This window comes from Prionailurus viverrinus, chromosome D4, assembly GCF_022837055.1.
Source record: "Prionailurus viverrinus isolate Anna chromosome D4, UM_Priviv_1.0, whole genome shotgun sequence".
Lineage (NCBI taxonomy): Eukaryota > Metazoa > Chordata > Mammalia > Carnivora > Felidae > Prionailurus > Prionailurus viverrinus.
This window is the reverse complement of record NC_062573.1, coordinates 28,662,569-28,678,071: the sequence shown is the minus strand read 5'-3', so window position 1 is coordinate 28,678,071 and position 15,503 is coordinate 28,662,569. Positions and strand designations below refer to the sequence as shown.

Here is a 15,503-nt window from a genome sequence, read left to right as displayed (position 1 = left end):
CATTCAGAAATATGAATGCAGTCTCTCAAGTCAAGCAGAAAAGCAAAACTATACTGTTCTAGACTAGTTAGGAAAAAAAAAATTTTTGTTTATTTATTTTTGAGAGAGAGAGAGAGAGAGAGAGAGCACGAACTGGGGAGGGACAGAGAGAGAGAGGGAGACACAGAATCCAGTGCAGCCTCCAGGCTCCAAGCTGTCAGCACAGAGCCTGACACGGGGTTCACACCCATGAACTGTGAGATTATAACCTGAGCCGAAGTTGGATGTTCAACCGTCTGAGCCACCCAGGCACCCCAGTTAGGAGAAAATTTAAAACTAGAAGTCTGCTTTTAACAATTTATGTGCAGTTGAAACTATACTCGGGGTAAAATTTATGGCCTTAGGTGATTTTATGATTTAATAAGGAAATTGGTCAAGTGAAAATTCAGTGAAAGAAGTTGGAAGAAACAACTAATAAAACAAACATAAAGCAGAATAAAGAAACAACAAAAATCTAAATGATGCTTTGAAAAACAAAAATTGTAAATTTGATAAGTAAATCCAAGAGCTAGTTTGTTAAGGGAAAAAAATAAGAAAATAGGAAAACTTTAAGGAAAAGAAATAGACGGGCCCAATGTGAAGAAAAGTAGAATATTTTGAAGAATGTAAAAAAAATTTTTTAACATAAAAAGAGATATATACCATGTTCTTTCATGGGAAGACTATTATGAATACCTTGGTTATTCTCAATGTATATTCTTTTATATATAATAAATAGTATATATGTATGTATTTATTTATAAATTTCTTTCCAAGTTAGCATACAGTGCAATAATGATTTCAGGAGTAGAATCCAGTGATTCGTCCTCTCTGTATAACACCTAGTGCTCATCCCAGCAAGTGTCCTCTTTTTTTTTTAATTTTTTTCTTTAATTTTAATTGTTTTTTAATAATTTACATCCAAATTATCATATAGTGCAACAATGATTTCAGGAGTAGATTCCTTAATGCCCCTTACCCATTTAGCCCATCCCCCCTCCCACAACCCTTCCAGTAACCCTCAGTTGTTCTCTGTATTTGTGAGTCTCTTCTGTTTTGTCCCCCTCCCTGTTTTTATATTATTTTTGTTTCCCTTCCCTTATGTTCCTCTGTTTTGTCTCTTAAAGTCCTCGTATGAGTGAAGTCATATGATTTTTGTCTTTCTCTGACTAATTTCACTTAGCATAATACCCTCCAGTTCCATCCACGTAGTTGCAAATGGCAAGATTTCATTCTTTCTGGTTGGATATATATACAATCCATTGTATATATATACCACATCTTCTTCATCCATTCATCCATCTATGGACGTTTGGGCTCTTCCCATACTTTGGCTATTGTTGATAGTGCTGCTATAAACATGGGGGTGCATGTGTCCCTTCGAAACAGCACACCTGTATCCCGTGGATAAATGCCTAGTAGTGCAATTGCTGGGTCGTAGGGTAGTTCTATTTTTAGTTTTTTGAGGAACCTCCATACTGGTTTCCAGAGTGGCTGCACCAGCTTTCATTCCCATCTCATATTAATGTATATTCTTAATGTGAATTCAAACTCCCCATGGGACTTGTACTTGGATTTTGACAGTTTATCAAAGTGAGACACATCAAGAAGATCTTTTTATAGATGCAAGAAAAGCATTTGACAAAATATAGCATCCTTTCTTGATAAAAACCGTCAAGAAAGTAGGTACAGAAGTAACATACCTCAACATTATAAAAGTCATATATGAAAGGCTCACAGCTAATATCATCCTCAATGGGGAAAAACTGAGAACTTTTCCCCTAAGGCCAGGAACATGACAGGGATGTCAACTCTCATCACTGTTCCTCAACATAGTACTGGAAGTCCTAACCTCAATCAGACAACAAAAAGAAATAAAAGGCATCCAAATTGGCAAAGAAGAAGTCAAACTTTCACTCTTCACAGATGACATGATACTCTACATGCAAAACCCAAAAGATTCTACCAGAAACCACTAGAACCGATACATGAATTCAGCAAAGTTGTAGAATCGGTTGCATTTAGCAGAAAGAGAAATCAAGGAATCAATTCCATTTACAATTGCACTAAAAACCGTAAAATACCTAGGAATAAACCTATCCAAAGAGGTAAAATATCTATACACTGAAAACTATAGAAAGTTTATGAAATAAACTGAAGAAGACACAAAGAAAAACATTTCCATGCTCATGGATTGGAAGAACAAATATTGTTAAAATGTCGATACTACCCAAAGTAATTTACACATTCAATGCAATTCCTATCAAAATAACACCAGCATTCTTCACAGAGCTAGAACAAACAATCCTAAAATTTGTATGGAACCAGAAAAGGCCCCAAATAGCCAATGCAATCTTGGAAAAGAAAACCAAAGCAGGAGGCATCACAATTCTGGACTTTAAGCTGTAATACAAAGCTGTAATCATCAAGACAGTATGGTACTGGCACAAAAACAAACACATAGGTTAATGGAACAGAATAAAGAACCCAGAAATGGACTTATAAATGTATGGCACATTTTTGACAAAGCAGGAAAGAGTACCCAATGGAAAAAAAGACAATCTCTTTAACAAATGGTGCTGGGAAAACTGGACAGCAACATGCAGAAGAATGAAACTTGACCACTTTCTTACACCATACAGAAAAATAAATTCGAAATGAATGAAAGACCTAGATGTGATATAGGAAACTATCAAAATCCTAGGGGAGAACACAGGCAGCAACCTCTTTGACCTCAGTAGTAACAATTTCTTACTAGACACGTCTCCAGAGGCAAGGGAAACAAAACCAAAAATGAACTGTTGGTATCTCATCAATATAAAAGCCTTCTGCACAACGAAGAAAACAATCAGTAAAACTAAAGGGCAATTGACAGAATGGGAAAATATATTTGCAAATGACATATCAGATAAAGAGTATCCAAAATCTATAAAGAACTTATTAAACTCAACATCCAGAAAACAATCCAGTGAAGAAATGGACAGAAGACATGAAAAGACACTTTTCCAAAGAAGACATCCAGATGGCTAACAGACACATGAAAAGATGCTCAACATCACCCATCGTCAGAGAAATACAGATCAAAACCACAATGAGATACTACCTCACACCTGTCAGAATGGTGAAAATTAACAACTCAGCAAACAATAGATGTTGGCAAGGATGCAGAGAAAGGGGAACCCTTTTGTACGGTTGGTGGGAATGTGAACTCGTGCAGCCACTCTGGAGACTTATTTTTCCTCAAAAAGTTAAAAATAAAACTACCCTATGGCCCAGCAATTGCACTACTAGCTATTTTTCCAAAGGATACAAAAATGCTGATTTGAAGGGACACATGCACCCCAGTGTTTATAGCAGCAGTATCAACAATAGCCAAATTATGGAAAGAACCCAAATATCCATTGACTAATGAATGGATAAAGAAGATGTGGTATAGGGGGCACCTGGATGACTCAGTTGGTTAAGCATCTGACTCTTGATTTCAGCTCAGGTCATGACCTCACAGTTCATGAGTTTGAGCCCTGCATCAGGCTCCACGCTGTCAGCATGGACCCTGCTTTGGATCCTCCCTCTCCCTCTCCCTCTCTCTCCCTCAAAATAAATAAATTAACTTAAGGGGCACCTGGGTGGCTCAGTTGGTTGAGCATCTGACTTTGGCTCAGGTCATGATCTTACTAGTTCATGAGTTTGAGCCTGCATCAGGCTCTGTGCTGACAGCTTGGAGCCTGTTTCAGATTCTGTGTTTCCCTCTCTCTCTGCCCCTCCCCTACTCACACTCTGTCTGTCTGTCTGTCTCTCTCTCAAAAATGAATAAACATTAAATAAGTAAATAAACTTAAAAAGATGTGGTGTGTGTGACTGTGTGTATACACACACACACTCATACATACACACAATGAAATACCACTCAGCAATCAAAAAGAATGAAATATTTCCATTTGCAACAACATGGATAGAACTAGAGTGTATTTATGCTAAGCAAAATAAGTCCATCAGAGAAAGACAAATATCATATGATTTCACTCATGTGGAATTTAAGATGAACATGGGAGAAGAGAAGGAAAAATAAGATAAAAACAGAGAGGGAGGCAAACCATAAAAGACTCTTAAATTACAGAGAACAAACTGAAGGTTGCTGGAGGGGAATCAGTGGGGGGATGAGCTAAATGAGTGATGGGTATTAAGGAGGGCACTTATTGGGATGAGCCCGGGTGTTATATGTAAGTGATGAATCACTGGGTTCTACTCTTGAAACTGATACTACACTGTATGTTAACTAACCTGAATCTAAATAAATAAATATCTTAAAAAAAAAAAAACGTAATGAGGATGGCCTTGATGTACCAGATTTTAAAACTAATAAAGCTAAAATAATTAAACAAGATATTGATAAAATGTTGAACATGTCAGTGTAATCCAATAGAAAGTCCTAGAATAGGTATTGATATAAGAATTTAGTATGTGGTAAATATGGCATCCCAAATTAGTGGGAGAAAAGATGATCATTCATGAAATCAAGCTAAGACGTTTCCTTAAGCATTTGAAAAAAATAAAGTCTCATGTCACATCATTTGATGTAATAATAATTAAATATAAAAAAACACAGAAATGTAGACAATATGGTTGGGTGTCTATCTGGTCGTAGGTTGTGGAAAGAATTCCTAAGTATATGGGGAGTGGGAGGAAGCACAATGGAACAAGCAGCTATTTGATTATGTGAAAAAAATTAAATTTCTATGACCCCAAAACTTCACAACACAAAGCAAAGAAATTGTGGTCTTTTCTCATTTTTGACAAGTATTGTCTTTTGTTTTTATTTCTTGGAAATAGAATAGGGAAAAAGCAACCTATATAGGATTAAGATGTTTGCCATAAATATGACAGACCAAGTGCTTTTGTGAACAAATAAATGGAGATTCTTCTAAGAATTTGTCTATGAAATAATGTGAAACCAATGTATTAAAAAAAGTACACTGAAAGCTAATCAGTATAAATGGTTGTACAGGTGTTAAGAGATTCTTTTTATTTAGCTGATTAGCATCTCAATGGAGAACATCTTAAACTTAATTAGATTTTTTTTTCCTGCTGTTTTCAAGAAATGAAAGCAAAAGATAACACTTGTTGAGTCAATAAGAAGGAAATAGAGGGGTGCCTGGGTGGCTCAGTCCCTTAAGCATCTGACTTCGGCTTAGGTCCTGATTTCACGTTTGTGAGTTCAAGCCCCACATTGGGCTCTATGCTAACAGCTCAGAGTGTGGAGCCTGCTTCAGATTGTGTCTCCCTCTTTCTCTGCCCCTCCTTGTCCCCCCCTTCTTGAAAATAAATAAAACGTTAAAAAAATTAAAAAAGAAAAATAAGGAAATAGATTATAGTTGCATCCTCTTAAAAATGGAGTGTAGGGAGAGGAAAATTAATGTGTTACAGTACCACTCCTGAGATTCCCACGAGGTTCCCAAGAAGAGGAGGATGTGAATGCTGTGCTTCACAGGTCCTGCAGGAAAAGCTGACATTGGCCCATACCCTGAGAAATGCCCTGAGTATTATCTAGGCCATTCAGGCCTCTTGCCAGGAGTTATATGATCATAAGACAAATGATCATATATGTCTTACTTCAGCAAGGATGCTCATCTTTGCCATAGAGGATTCTTAGAGTTCTCAAATGACTTGAAATTGATTAGGAATGATAAAATCCAAAGTTGGGGCATGCCTGGCTGGCTTAGTTGGTGGAACATGCGACCCTTGATCTTGGATTGTGAGTTTGAGCCCCACATTGTGTGTAGAGATTACTTAAAAAATCTTTAAAAGAATAAATAAAATTCAAAGTTGGAATTTTAATTACTGCTTCTCTAAAACATAGAATTTTGGGGGAGGGGTGCCTGGGTGATTTAGTCAGTAGAGTGTCCGACTCTTGATTTTGGTTCTGGTCATGATCTTACAGTTTTTAAGTTTGAGCCCCGAGTCAGGCTCAGTCCTGATGGTATGGAGCCTGGTTGGAATTCTCGTTCTCCCTTTTTTGTGACAGAGTGTGTATCCTTTCTCAAGGCAGCTAGTTTCATGGTTGAGTGGTTCTGAATGTGAGAGAGTCCCTTCTTCTCTGTGACTGCCCCCAACTAGTGGTAGTCAGGGCACATCTACTTTGTAAGAAGTAAATTGGTGAAGATTTGGAATTGTGGCCTTCTCTTATCCAGGCTAAACACTGTTCCATCAACTCTTCATCGTAAGATGCTTCTCTGAATTCTCACTTTTCTGTTAGCTTTCTGCACAGATTCCAATTTTTATGGTGGTCTTCCCAAACCATGGCACCCGGAAAGGAATACAGCTCCACCTACGGTCAACTGGTGAGAGTACCCAGGGAACAGAGAGTGTATTTCCAACATGCACCAAATACACTTGTGAAGCCCAAGATTGGGTTAAGATTTTAGTAGGCCCAGTCACACTCTTGGCTTGGGTGAACGTTATGGTTGACCAAAAACTAAGGCTGGTTTTCAAATGAATAGCTTCTAAGCCCCCATCCCATGCTGTGCAATTGATTTTTTTGATCCTCAGTGCCACATTTCACATCAATTCCTGTCAAATCATGTTGTTTTGGCCCAGTGTTCTGGCACGCTGAGGTTGTACCATCCAGAAATTACAGAACTGGAATGCCGTCATCAGCTGTACTCATTCTCACTTCCTGCCAGGGATCCACCTCTTCCCACGCTTCTCTGACTTCCTCCATTACCCAGCCAGTTGATTTTCTTTTCTGATCCAGCTCTGGACTTTACTCTTGCAGGATTGCTGTCTCCAAGGTGGAAGATGATAACAGTTGTCCCGCCCCGCCATGGATTCTTTTTCTCTCTGCATCTCCCCCCCCCCACCCCCATTTTGCCCCTGATTTCTCATTCCTTTGAATCTTAGGGCAGTGATGGTTTTACCTGTCACTTTAACCCGTCACTTTACTCTGTTCCCTTCAGCTCTGGACATCAGGGCTGTCAAGCCCTTCTTGTACCCTCTTGTGTTTGTTCTTCATGATTTTTTGGCCTCTGGCCCATAGCGGCACCTGCTCCTCAAGTTTCCCACACATCTCTTTTAGATTTCCTGTTTTTTCATCTTTCCTCCCAAATTTCTGCTGCCTGATATCTGATGACACCTTGTAGCTCTGTTTCATTCACAGGTTTGGTAAGTACACTTTCTCTGATTTCATCCAAGGCATTGATAAACATCATTAATGGAGACTGAGCCAAAGGGAGCCTGAGTTGCTTAGTTAAAATATCAGGACAATTTTGAGAACACGTCAACTAGTTTTGAATCCTCCTAATGGCTCTGCATCTGGCCTTCTTTACAGGGGGATTATAGGAGACCTTATCAAACATTTTGCAAGAATGAAGGAATACTACTATATCCACAGGACCCTGCCTTATCAATCTGGAATCCCATCTTCAAAAGAAAAATGAACTTGGTTGTCTCTGACTTATTCTTGGTAACACCATATTGGTTACTAGTGATCAATGACTAAAAAGCTCTCTGACCACCTCTTATCTTGGATTTTGCCAAGAAATAATAACAAACTTTACCAATCTGTGTTTTCCTTAATCTTCCATGTTCATTTTCTGGGAAATTTGATAATTAACCAGCTTTAGTCTCCTAATATTTTTTCTGTTTTCTCTTTTGTGGATGATACCAAGTCTCTCATCCCCTAGCTTCACTGGTACAGGTGTCTTGAACTCATTCAAAGAACTTATCACCAATAGTTTTATCACCAATAGTTTTAACACCAATTTTGGGTTGTAACTTTCTTTTTCCCCTTCTTCTGTCTCTTCTGATTGGAAAATCATTCTGCTTGAAGAAGAAAGCAAATCAAGGTTAAGTAATTTCTGGAGTTGAGGGATCACCACACAGGTTTACCTCTTCCCTGGGAACATTGCTATTTCCCCTTATCCTTTTACTAAATTTTTTTAAAAACTATATATTTGAGATACTGAATCATAGTCATGAACCCTATTATTCCAAGGCTCTAGTTACCTATAATATCAAACTTCAGGGTCACTTCTTCACTTCATGTACTTAATGGCATTGGTCTGTTGATATCTGAGGTTATGAGCATTGTCTCCAGTAGTTTCTCTGGTTGCTGCTATATCTCTTTTCCTGCAGCTACACAATATGTGGTCCAGAGCTCCATCTTGAAACTCGTAACACATGGAAACATTCTAGAGTCTGGCCTAAAGGACTATCCAGACCAAGGAAACACAGCATGCGAGGCTGGGAATAACACAGCAGGATTCCATCCAGGAACATCACATCCTGTTGGTCTAGGTCATACAAGTTGCTGTTCATTTTGTCACAGTTTAACCTGATACAATCTAGCCAGAGGCTTAATTACATACTCATACCAAACTGTGATGACTCTTTCTACTTCTGGGGAAAGAGAGCACACCCAAAAGATGAGAAGAGCAAAGAGGGGCCAAGGATAAATCACAAGGGTCAGAGCTTCAGGGAGCCCTGGAGGTTTTTGGACCCAACTCTAACATTGTACATAGGAAGACTAAAGACCAAAGAGGAGCGATAACTTGGCCAAAGTCACACAGAGTTATTTTGTCTTATTTTACACACAGAGAACTGGTTTTCTTCCATAATAATTTGTGTTTGAGTTAGGTCTTATAACTGTTGAGTAGCAGAACTTGAGTCTTCTTGTTCACAGGCCATTTCTTGTCTTTGTCATACACAACCATTTCACCACCATACTGAATCTTCAACTGTTCTCAGACACATACGAACATTGTCTGGGTTGGGATCCATAGACTTTATGAAAAGAGTTCTTTGGTGAGATGCTGTCCTTCTCTGTGGGTTTTCATTGAGTCCTCAACAGCTGTCAGAGGCTTTGCTTTTGTTTTTAAGAAATGAGAAGACGTGTAATGACTTTTACAAAAGTCCTGTTCTAAAATGTGTCATGTTAATGTTTTGCAGGGAGTCCCCAAGTCATCCTTCCTGACTGAGGAGAAGAGAGCTCGGCTAAAGACCAACCCTGTGAAGGTGCACTTTGCTGAGGAAGTGCTTGTCAGTGGACACAGCCAGGTGCGTCACTAGTTAGGGGGTTGAAATTACTCTGCATGAAGCTGGTGAGCTACCTCCTGGCACCTACCTCCTTGAGACTCTGGAATCTTGCAGCCCAGAGAGGATACCAGGGGAGTGCAGTGGGTTTGCTAGAGGTTCTGAGCACCCTCAGTAAGATGCCTGCAGACCACGGACAGGGAGAGCCAGGGAGAGAAGCACTGGGTGTGGCTTTCTTTTGTTCTGTGACTCCATTCTCTTGCCCATGAAATGTCAACAGACTGCAAATACTAATTTCTTATTTTGAACCTTCAAACTTAGTGTTCCCTCTAAAGGTTGATATTGATAGTAGTGATGGTAGTGGTGGGGATTGATTGGCTTTCTTTTCCCCCAAGAGCCCATTATGTGTTTAACTTCTATTATGTGAATCTAAACTTTTTGGATACATAATCCTTGGTCATCACAATACCCTGCAAGGGAGGTATTTTAACACAAGAGGAAGCAGAAGCTGAGAGAGTTTAAGACAATTAACCTCTCAGATCACATAGCAAGAAGATATAAGAGCCCAGGTCTGTGTGACTTCAGTCCTTTTATTTTCCATTCTAACATACCATCTAGTCCTTTTTGATACGGAGAGATCCAGGATTAGGGGAGGACAAATTGGTAAAGGAAAATATTGGTGGAGTTTATGTTTTTAATGTGGGCTGTTGGATAAAAGACTTATTCATAGTTTACACATTTTCTTCCCAATGGCCTGAAACTATTGCCATTCTGCATTCAGCAATCAATATTAGATTTTGAAACTTTCAAGTTAGAGTTTGTCCTTTTCTGGTCTTCTCGCCATAGAGACCTGCACATGGAGAGGGGTGGCCATTTTAACAAAGGGTTCTGAGTGAACTGGTTCACCCAGAACACTTATTTTCTACCTTGCCTGCTACTTAACAGACCACACCTTCATTAGACCTGAGAGTGGAAGGTGGATTTGTTCATGAAGGGGCCAGTGAGAGGCTTCATGCATTAGAAAAGGCCTGAGATCCTGTCACGCAGCCATTTTTTATCTCTGTGTGTGTGGTTTTTAAAAAAATTTTTTAATGTTTGTTTTTGAGAGAAAGAGAGACAGAGCATGAGTGGAGGAGGGGCAGAGAGAAGGAGACACAGAATCCGAAGCAGGCTCCAGGCTCTGAGCTGTGGTCCCAGAGCCTGATGCGGGGCTCAAACTCACGAGCAGTGAGATCATGACCTGAACTGAAGTCAGGCACTTAACTGACTGAGCCATCCAGGCGCCCCTCTATGTGTCCATGCTGGTGGAAATGGATTGAACCTCTCTAGCAAATTAAATTTAGATTCAGTGTGTATTTTTAGGAGTAATACACAGTGATGAGAAGTAGGGGCTAGAACCAGTTCACAGGACAGGTAGAGAATAAAGGTTCTGCGGATGTGAACCCGATCACCTGGATCCTGTGTTAAAATGGCTCCCATTCCCTGCTTGCTGGTATTGTGAGAAGACCAGGTACAGACAGGTTTGACCTGAACTGCCTACAAAAACTGGTTCAGAATTTTGGTAAGGGTGGGAGTTTAGAGAAAGAGGGTTCTAAAAAGGTGTCTCCAGGGAGACTTGCGGGTCAGAGCACCAAGTTTCTGTATCAACCACGTAAGGCAGAGATAGCAAAACCAGTGAGAGTTCATCACTGTGACCTACCTACTCATCCTTTCAAATGTTTAAAAGATGATAAAATTGGTTGTTAACCTTTCCTCCAGAAAGCAGGATAAGACACCAGAAAAATTTTAAATAGTAAGCTAACATTTGCAAAATGCTTAACTTTGCTAACGGTTAAGACCAGGTGTGGGCAGGTTTGACAAATAAAGAAAAAAAAAATGGAAGTCCTGATGCTGAGAAAGTAGCCACAGTCATGCACTAACTGGTAGCTTTGTACATTGGTTTCATCTTTTTTGTGTGGGGGAAGAAACAAAGCATAATGAATGCCATAAAAAGTGGCCAAAGGTTCACATTGCTATTAATTTAGTCTATAAAATAATTCAAATTAAAATTCATGTGTTTAAAGATATCTATAGTACTGATATTTAAAATAGAAAAAAATTAGGGACGCCTGGGTGGCTCATTTGGTTAAGTGTCTGACTTCAGCTCAGGTCATGATCTTGCGGTCCAGCTCAGAGCTCATGATCTTGCTAACAGCTCAGAGCCTGGAGCCTGCTTCAGATTCTGTGTCTCCCTCTCTCTGTCTGCCCCTTCCCCTCTCATGCTCTCTCTCTCTCTCTCAAAAATGAATAAACGTTAAAAAAAATTTTTTTTAACAAATAAATAAAATAGAAAATAGAAAAAAATTGGAAAGAATGTTAAATGTCTAGGGCCGAGGAATGGTTCAATCAATTCTGGTATTTCAAATCAATAGAAGATTTTAAGTCCATTAAAATGATAAACATTAAATCCACATTAAAAAGTGTACATGAGGGGCGCCTGGGTGGCTCAGTCGGTTGAGCATCCGACTTCAGCTCAGGTCATGATCTCACGGTCTGTGAGTTCAAGCCCCGCATCAGGCTCTGTGCTGACAGCTCAGAGCCTGGAGCCTTGCTCAGATTCTGTATCTCCCTCTCTCTCTGCCCCTCCCTTGCTCAAAAATAAATAAAAATATTTTTTTAAAAAAGTGTATATGAAATACATGTTGAATAAAAAGTGAAAATAGAAACTGTGCATGTTCCATTACTGCAGCTCTCTAAAACTGATTTACAGGTATAGATAAAAATTGAAAGAAACCTTAGAGAAAAGTAAATGGTGGTAGTTATGTGATGCTGTTATGGAGGTATTTTTTGTAAGTCCCAAATAATAAAATCTCAAGGAAGAAATTTTGCCCTTGGGAAATCCGAAGTGAAGGTCATCCTAAGCACCTGAAACCAGAGAAGTGAGGTGATCACAGAGCAAGCAGTTTGAAATCCCTCCTCCCTGATTGTGACACAGCATGGGGATCTGAACTCATCTCTTTTTCCTCCATAAAAATACTGTGTCTTTTTTAAAGTTATAGAGACTGATGAGTTTGCGTCTTACCTAAAAGATACAAGTGCCCTTATATTCAGAAGATACATAATTCTCCTCTGAAGTAGACTGTCAGTTTTTTGGGATGTTTTGTTTTGTTTTATTTTGTTTTGTTTTGTTTTGTTTTGCAAAAAGATGATAAGCTTCTCTACCCGGGTGGGCTTTATACCCAAACTCTTTGCAGAGATTATACCTAGGAGCAATTTTAGCTCAGATCTTAGGGACTCTAGAACTGCTTGCTCACCGATTCTGGAAGGACACCAACCCCAAGGGCCCTCTTTATTTACAGCTAAACACTCAGCTGTCCCTTTTTTATGAGACTAGCTAGTCCTGGGGGGATTCTTGAGCCCAAAGGGATCATTCCCTTGCCTTGTCCCACTGCAGGGATTCTGGCTGGCTTGGGGTTACCAAACACAGATTATTCCTGTGCCTCCTTCCCAAAAACAACCCTCCAGGTGTGGCAGAATCCCTTGGGAGATTCTGCAAGTCCTGGGCGATGGTTGGGATGAGTGAAGGTGGGGAGCAGCCCTCTGCCCTTTGGGAATGCAGCAGGAAAATGGGGGGGGGCACTCTGAGGTAGTTTCCCACCCCATTCAGCCCCCCAGCTTCCCCAAGGGAAGGCTGTCTTGGAGAGTGTGCATGCTTGTCATCTGACTTATTAAGCTGTATCACATAAGGCTAGCAACCAAAGATACTGAAGTGGCAGCTGATGGCCGTGGGGCCTTATTCAGGCTCATGCAGTGCCATCAGTATGCTCACAGCAGGGCTCACTCCTCTCCACCCTCTCACATCTGACACTTCTAGTGAACGAAGCGTGCCTGTCTCTGTGTGACATAGACCTGGTCCATTGGAGAAATCTCCAAATGCCAAGAAGCAGCCCACGTCCTGGTGAGGAGGTTAGGGAGGATCCTGCTCTCCGCACCAAGCAGGGCCAGGGGAGCTGAGGACTAGTCACACCCAGGGGAGAGGAAGGGCCAGTTTCAACACTACTTTTGTGTTTTCTAGGGTAATTCTCTGCTGTGTATGCCCAACGTGCTCAAGCTGTACTTGGAGAATGGACAGACCAAAGCTTTCAAGTTTGAGGCAAACACAACTGTGAAGGTATTTAGAGTAAATCTGAGTCTTTTTCCCAAGGAGAATTTGCTGGCTCCCAGGACCCCCGGGCATCTTGCCCTGAAGCTGTCTTGGTGCTCTTACAACCTTCACGGTCTGGGCACCTATAATAAGCCAAGCACCGTGTTATCTCATTAGTTGTACAACCACCCAGCAAGATGTATTTTTATCACCATCTTCCAGGGGAGGAAATCCGGGATCAGAGGGATGAAGTACCCAAGGTCCTATTACAACTTGTAAGCCTTCACCCTTAACCACTGGACTCCCTGCCTCTTGTATGTGACCCCATTTGCTACCCAAAAGACTAGTGCAGCCAAAGACTCAAGCAGTATGTCAGAGTGGGCCCAAGAGTCTGCATATTCTGTTCTGGGGTGAAGTCAGTTCAACTTCTTTTTGACAGGCTCCTCCGTATGAGGATGGGTGGGAGGAGGTGCTCTGGGGGGCGGGGGAGGGGTGTACAGACTAGGTAAAGTGTGGTTTTGTCTTCCAGAAGCTTGTAGTCTAGTTGAGGGAGGTTGGACATTCAAGGAGCTCCCAGGTCCCGGGCAGGATGAAATAAGGTCTGCAAAGAGAGGGACAAGGAAGCACTCTGCTTGCAAGGGAAAGGGCACCATCTGCTCCTTCCTGTCAGAGAAGGCTTTGCAAAAAAACAGCTGGACCTGAGCTAAGCTTTGAAGGGCAGTCAAGAATTCAGTAAGGGAAGGTGGGGACACGACTGTTGGCAGGGGTTGGGGGTACTAATGCACATGTACTAATGCAGAGAGCCAATAAGACAGGCATTGCCCAGGAAGTAGTAATCCATCCAATGACACTGGACCACAGGCCATTTTCTTTTAGGAGGAGTGAGAGAGGGCACAGGCTGGCTGGGGAGGACGTTGAGTGACATTCATAGAGAGTAAGGGATGGCACAACAGTTTCTGAACAAGAGAGTAAATGGTGTTAGAGCGAGGCTCCAGTGAAGAAGCAAACAAAGGGGTTCAGGTGGGCAGCTATACATATAGTAGCCAAGACATACGCACATACACACACACTCACACACATGTACCCCCCCCATGCACACATATGTGCATACAGCCAGTGTTCCTCTCTGTCACCTTCCTTTGGCAATTCCTAGAGCTGCTCCAAATGCCCTATCCAATTCTTGCCTCAGAATGACTGAGGAGAAGCTGGAGAAAGCCTCTCTGCACTGGGGAAGACCAGACTCAGAGGAAGAAGAGGAGGGAGGAATGGATTTGTTAAGTGTTTACCACATGTCTGCTTTCCTGGGCACTTCCTTGTGTACTGTCTCCTTTAATGCCTCCAGTAACGTTGTAAAGTGATGAGTATTATCCCCATTTTGCACATGATAACACAGGCCCAAGAGATGCCCAAATTGTCAGGGTCAACTACCTCATAACTGGCTTCAAACTTGGTCTATTTCTGAACTCTGCATCAGAGCTTGCCACGCTACCATTCTGCACCAAAGTTTTGCAAACGAATTAGACAAGGTTTCTACTCCTGTCATCTTTGATCTAAAAGCATTGGAATGGGGGGGAGGGGCGCCTTGGTGGCTCAGTCGGTTTAGTGTCTGACTTTGGCTCAGGTCATGATCTCACAGTTCGTGAGTTCGAGCCCCGCATCGGGCTCTGTGCTGACAGCTTAGAGCCTGGAGCCTGCTTAGAATTCTGTGTCTCCCTCTCTCTCTGCTCCTCCCCACTCATGCTCTGTCTCTCTCTCCTTCAAAAATAAATAAAAACATTAAAAAAAAAAAAGCATTGGAATCGGGTGCCTGGGTGGCTCCCTTGGTTAAGCGTCCAACTCTTGATTTCAGCTCGGGTCATGATCTCATGGTTCATGGGATCGAACCTCGCATTGGGCTCCGTGCTGACAGCATGGAGCCTGCTCGGGATTCTCTCTCTCTTTCTTTCTCTCTCAAAATAAATAAATAAACATTAAAAGAAGTGCACTGGAATGGAAGAGAATGATTTATTTAGAGTGAGCCCCGCTTTGGTGGCCAAAAAGACTTTGAGAGGATTTATAATAAAAGCACACACCGCAAAGGAATTAGACCCAAGATGATAGATAGACAGAGTTGGGGAAATGAGCAAGGATTTAGCTGGTAGAATACTGGTTAATTTTATTTTCTCTGTAGTAACCAAAATTTTAAAAGCAAGTCTTTCAGTTCTTTATGACAGAGAAGCATGAGGGAAGATACAAACAAATCCTGTGGGTCAAAAAAAAAAAAAATTTACCATCAGTTCATGATTGACATGAACTTTTCTTCCTGGCTCCCTTACAAAGGGGAGCAAAGCTTTTA

At 41.1% G+C, this 15,503-nt stretch overlaps 1 protein-coding gene across 1 annotated transcript in view; it reads left to right on the top strand.

Annotated features, from left to right (window-relative positions):
- The window catches only part of FRMPD1 (FERM and PDZ domain containing 1), a 49,138-nt gene that overhangs the window by 15,501 nt on the left and 18,134 nt on the right, over positions 1–15,503 (top strand). The window contains exons 5-6 of the mRNA XM_047830408.1: positions 8,962–9,069; positions 13,100–13,195. Coding sequence (XP_047686364.1) covers positions 8,962–9,069; positions 13,100–13,195 — 204 coding nt within the window. The remainder of the gene's footprint in view (positions 1–8,961; positions 9,070–13,099; positions 13,196–15,503) is intronic.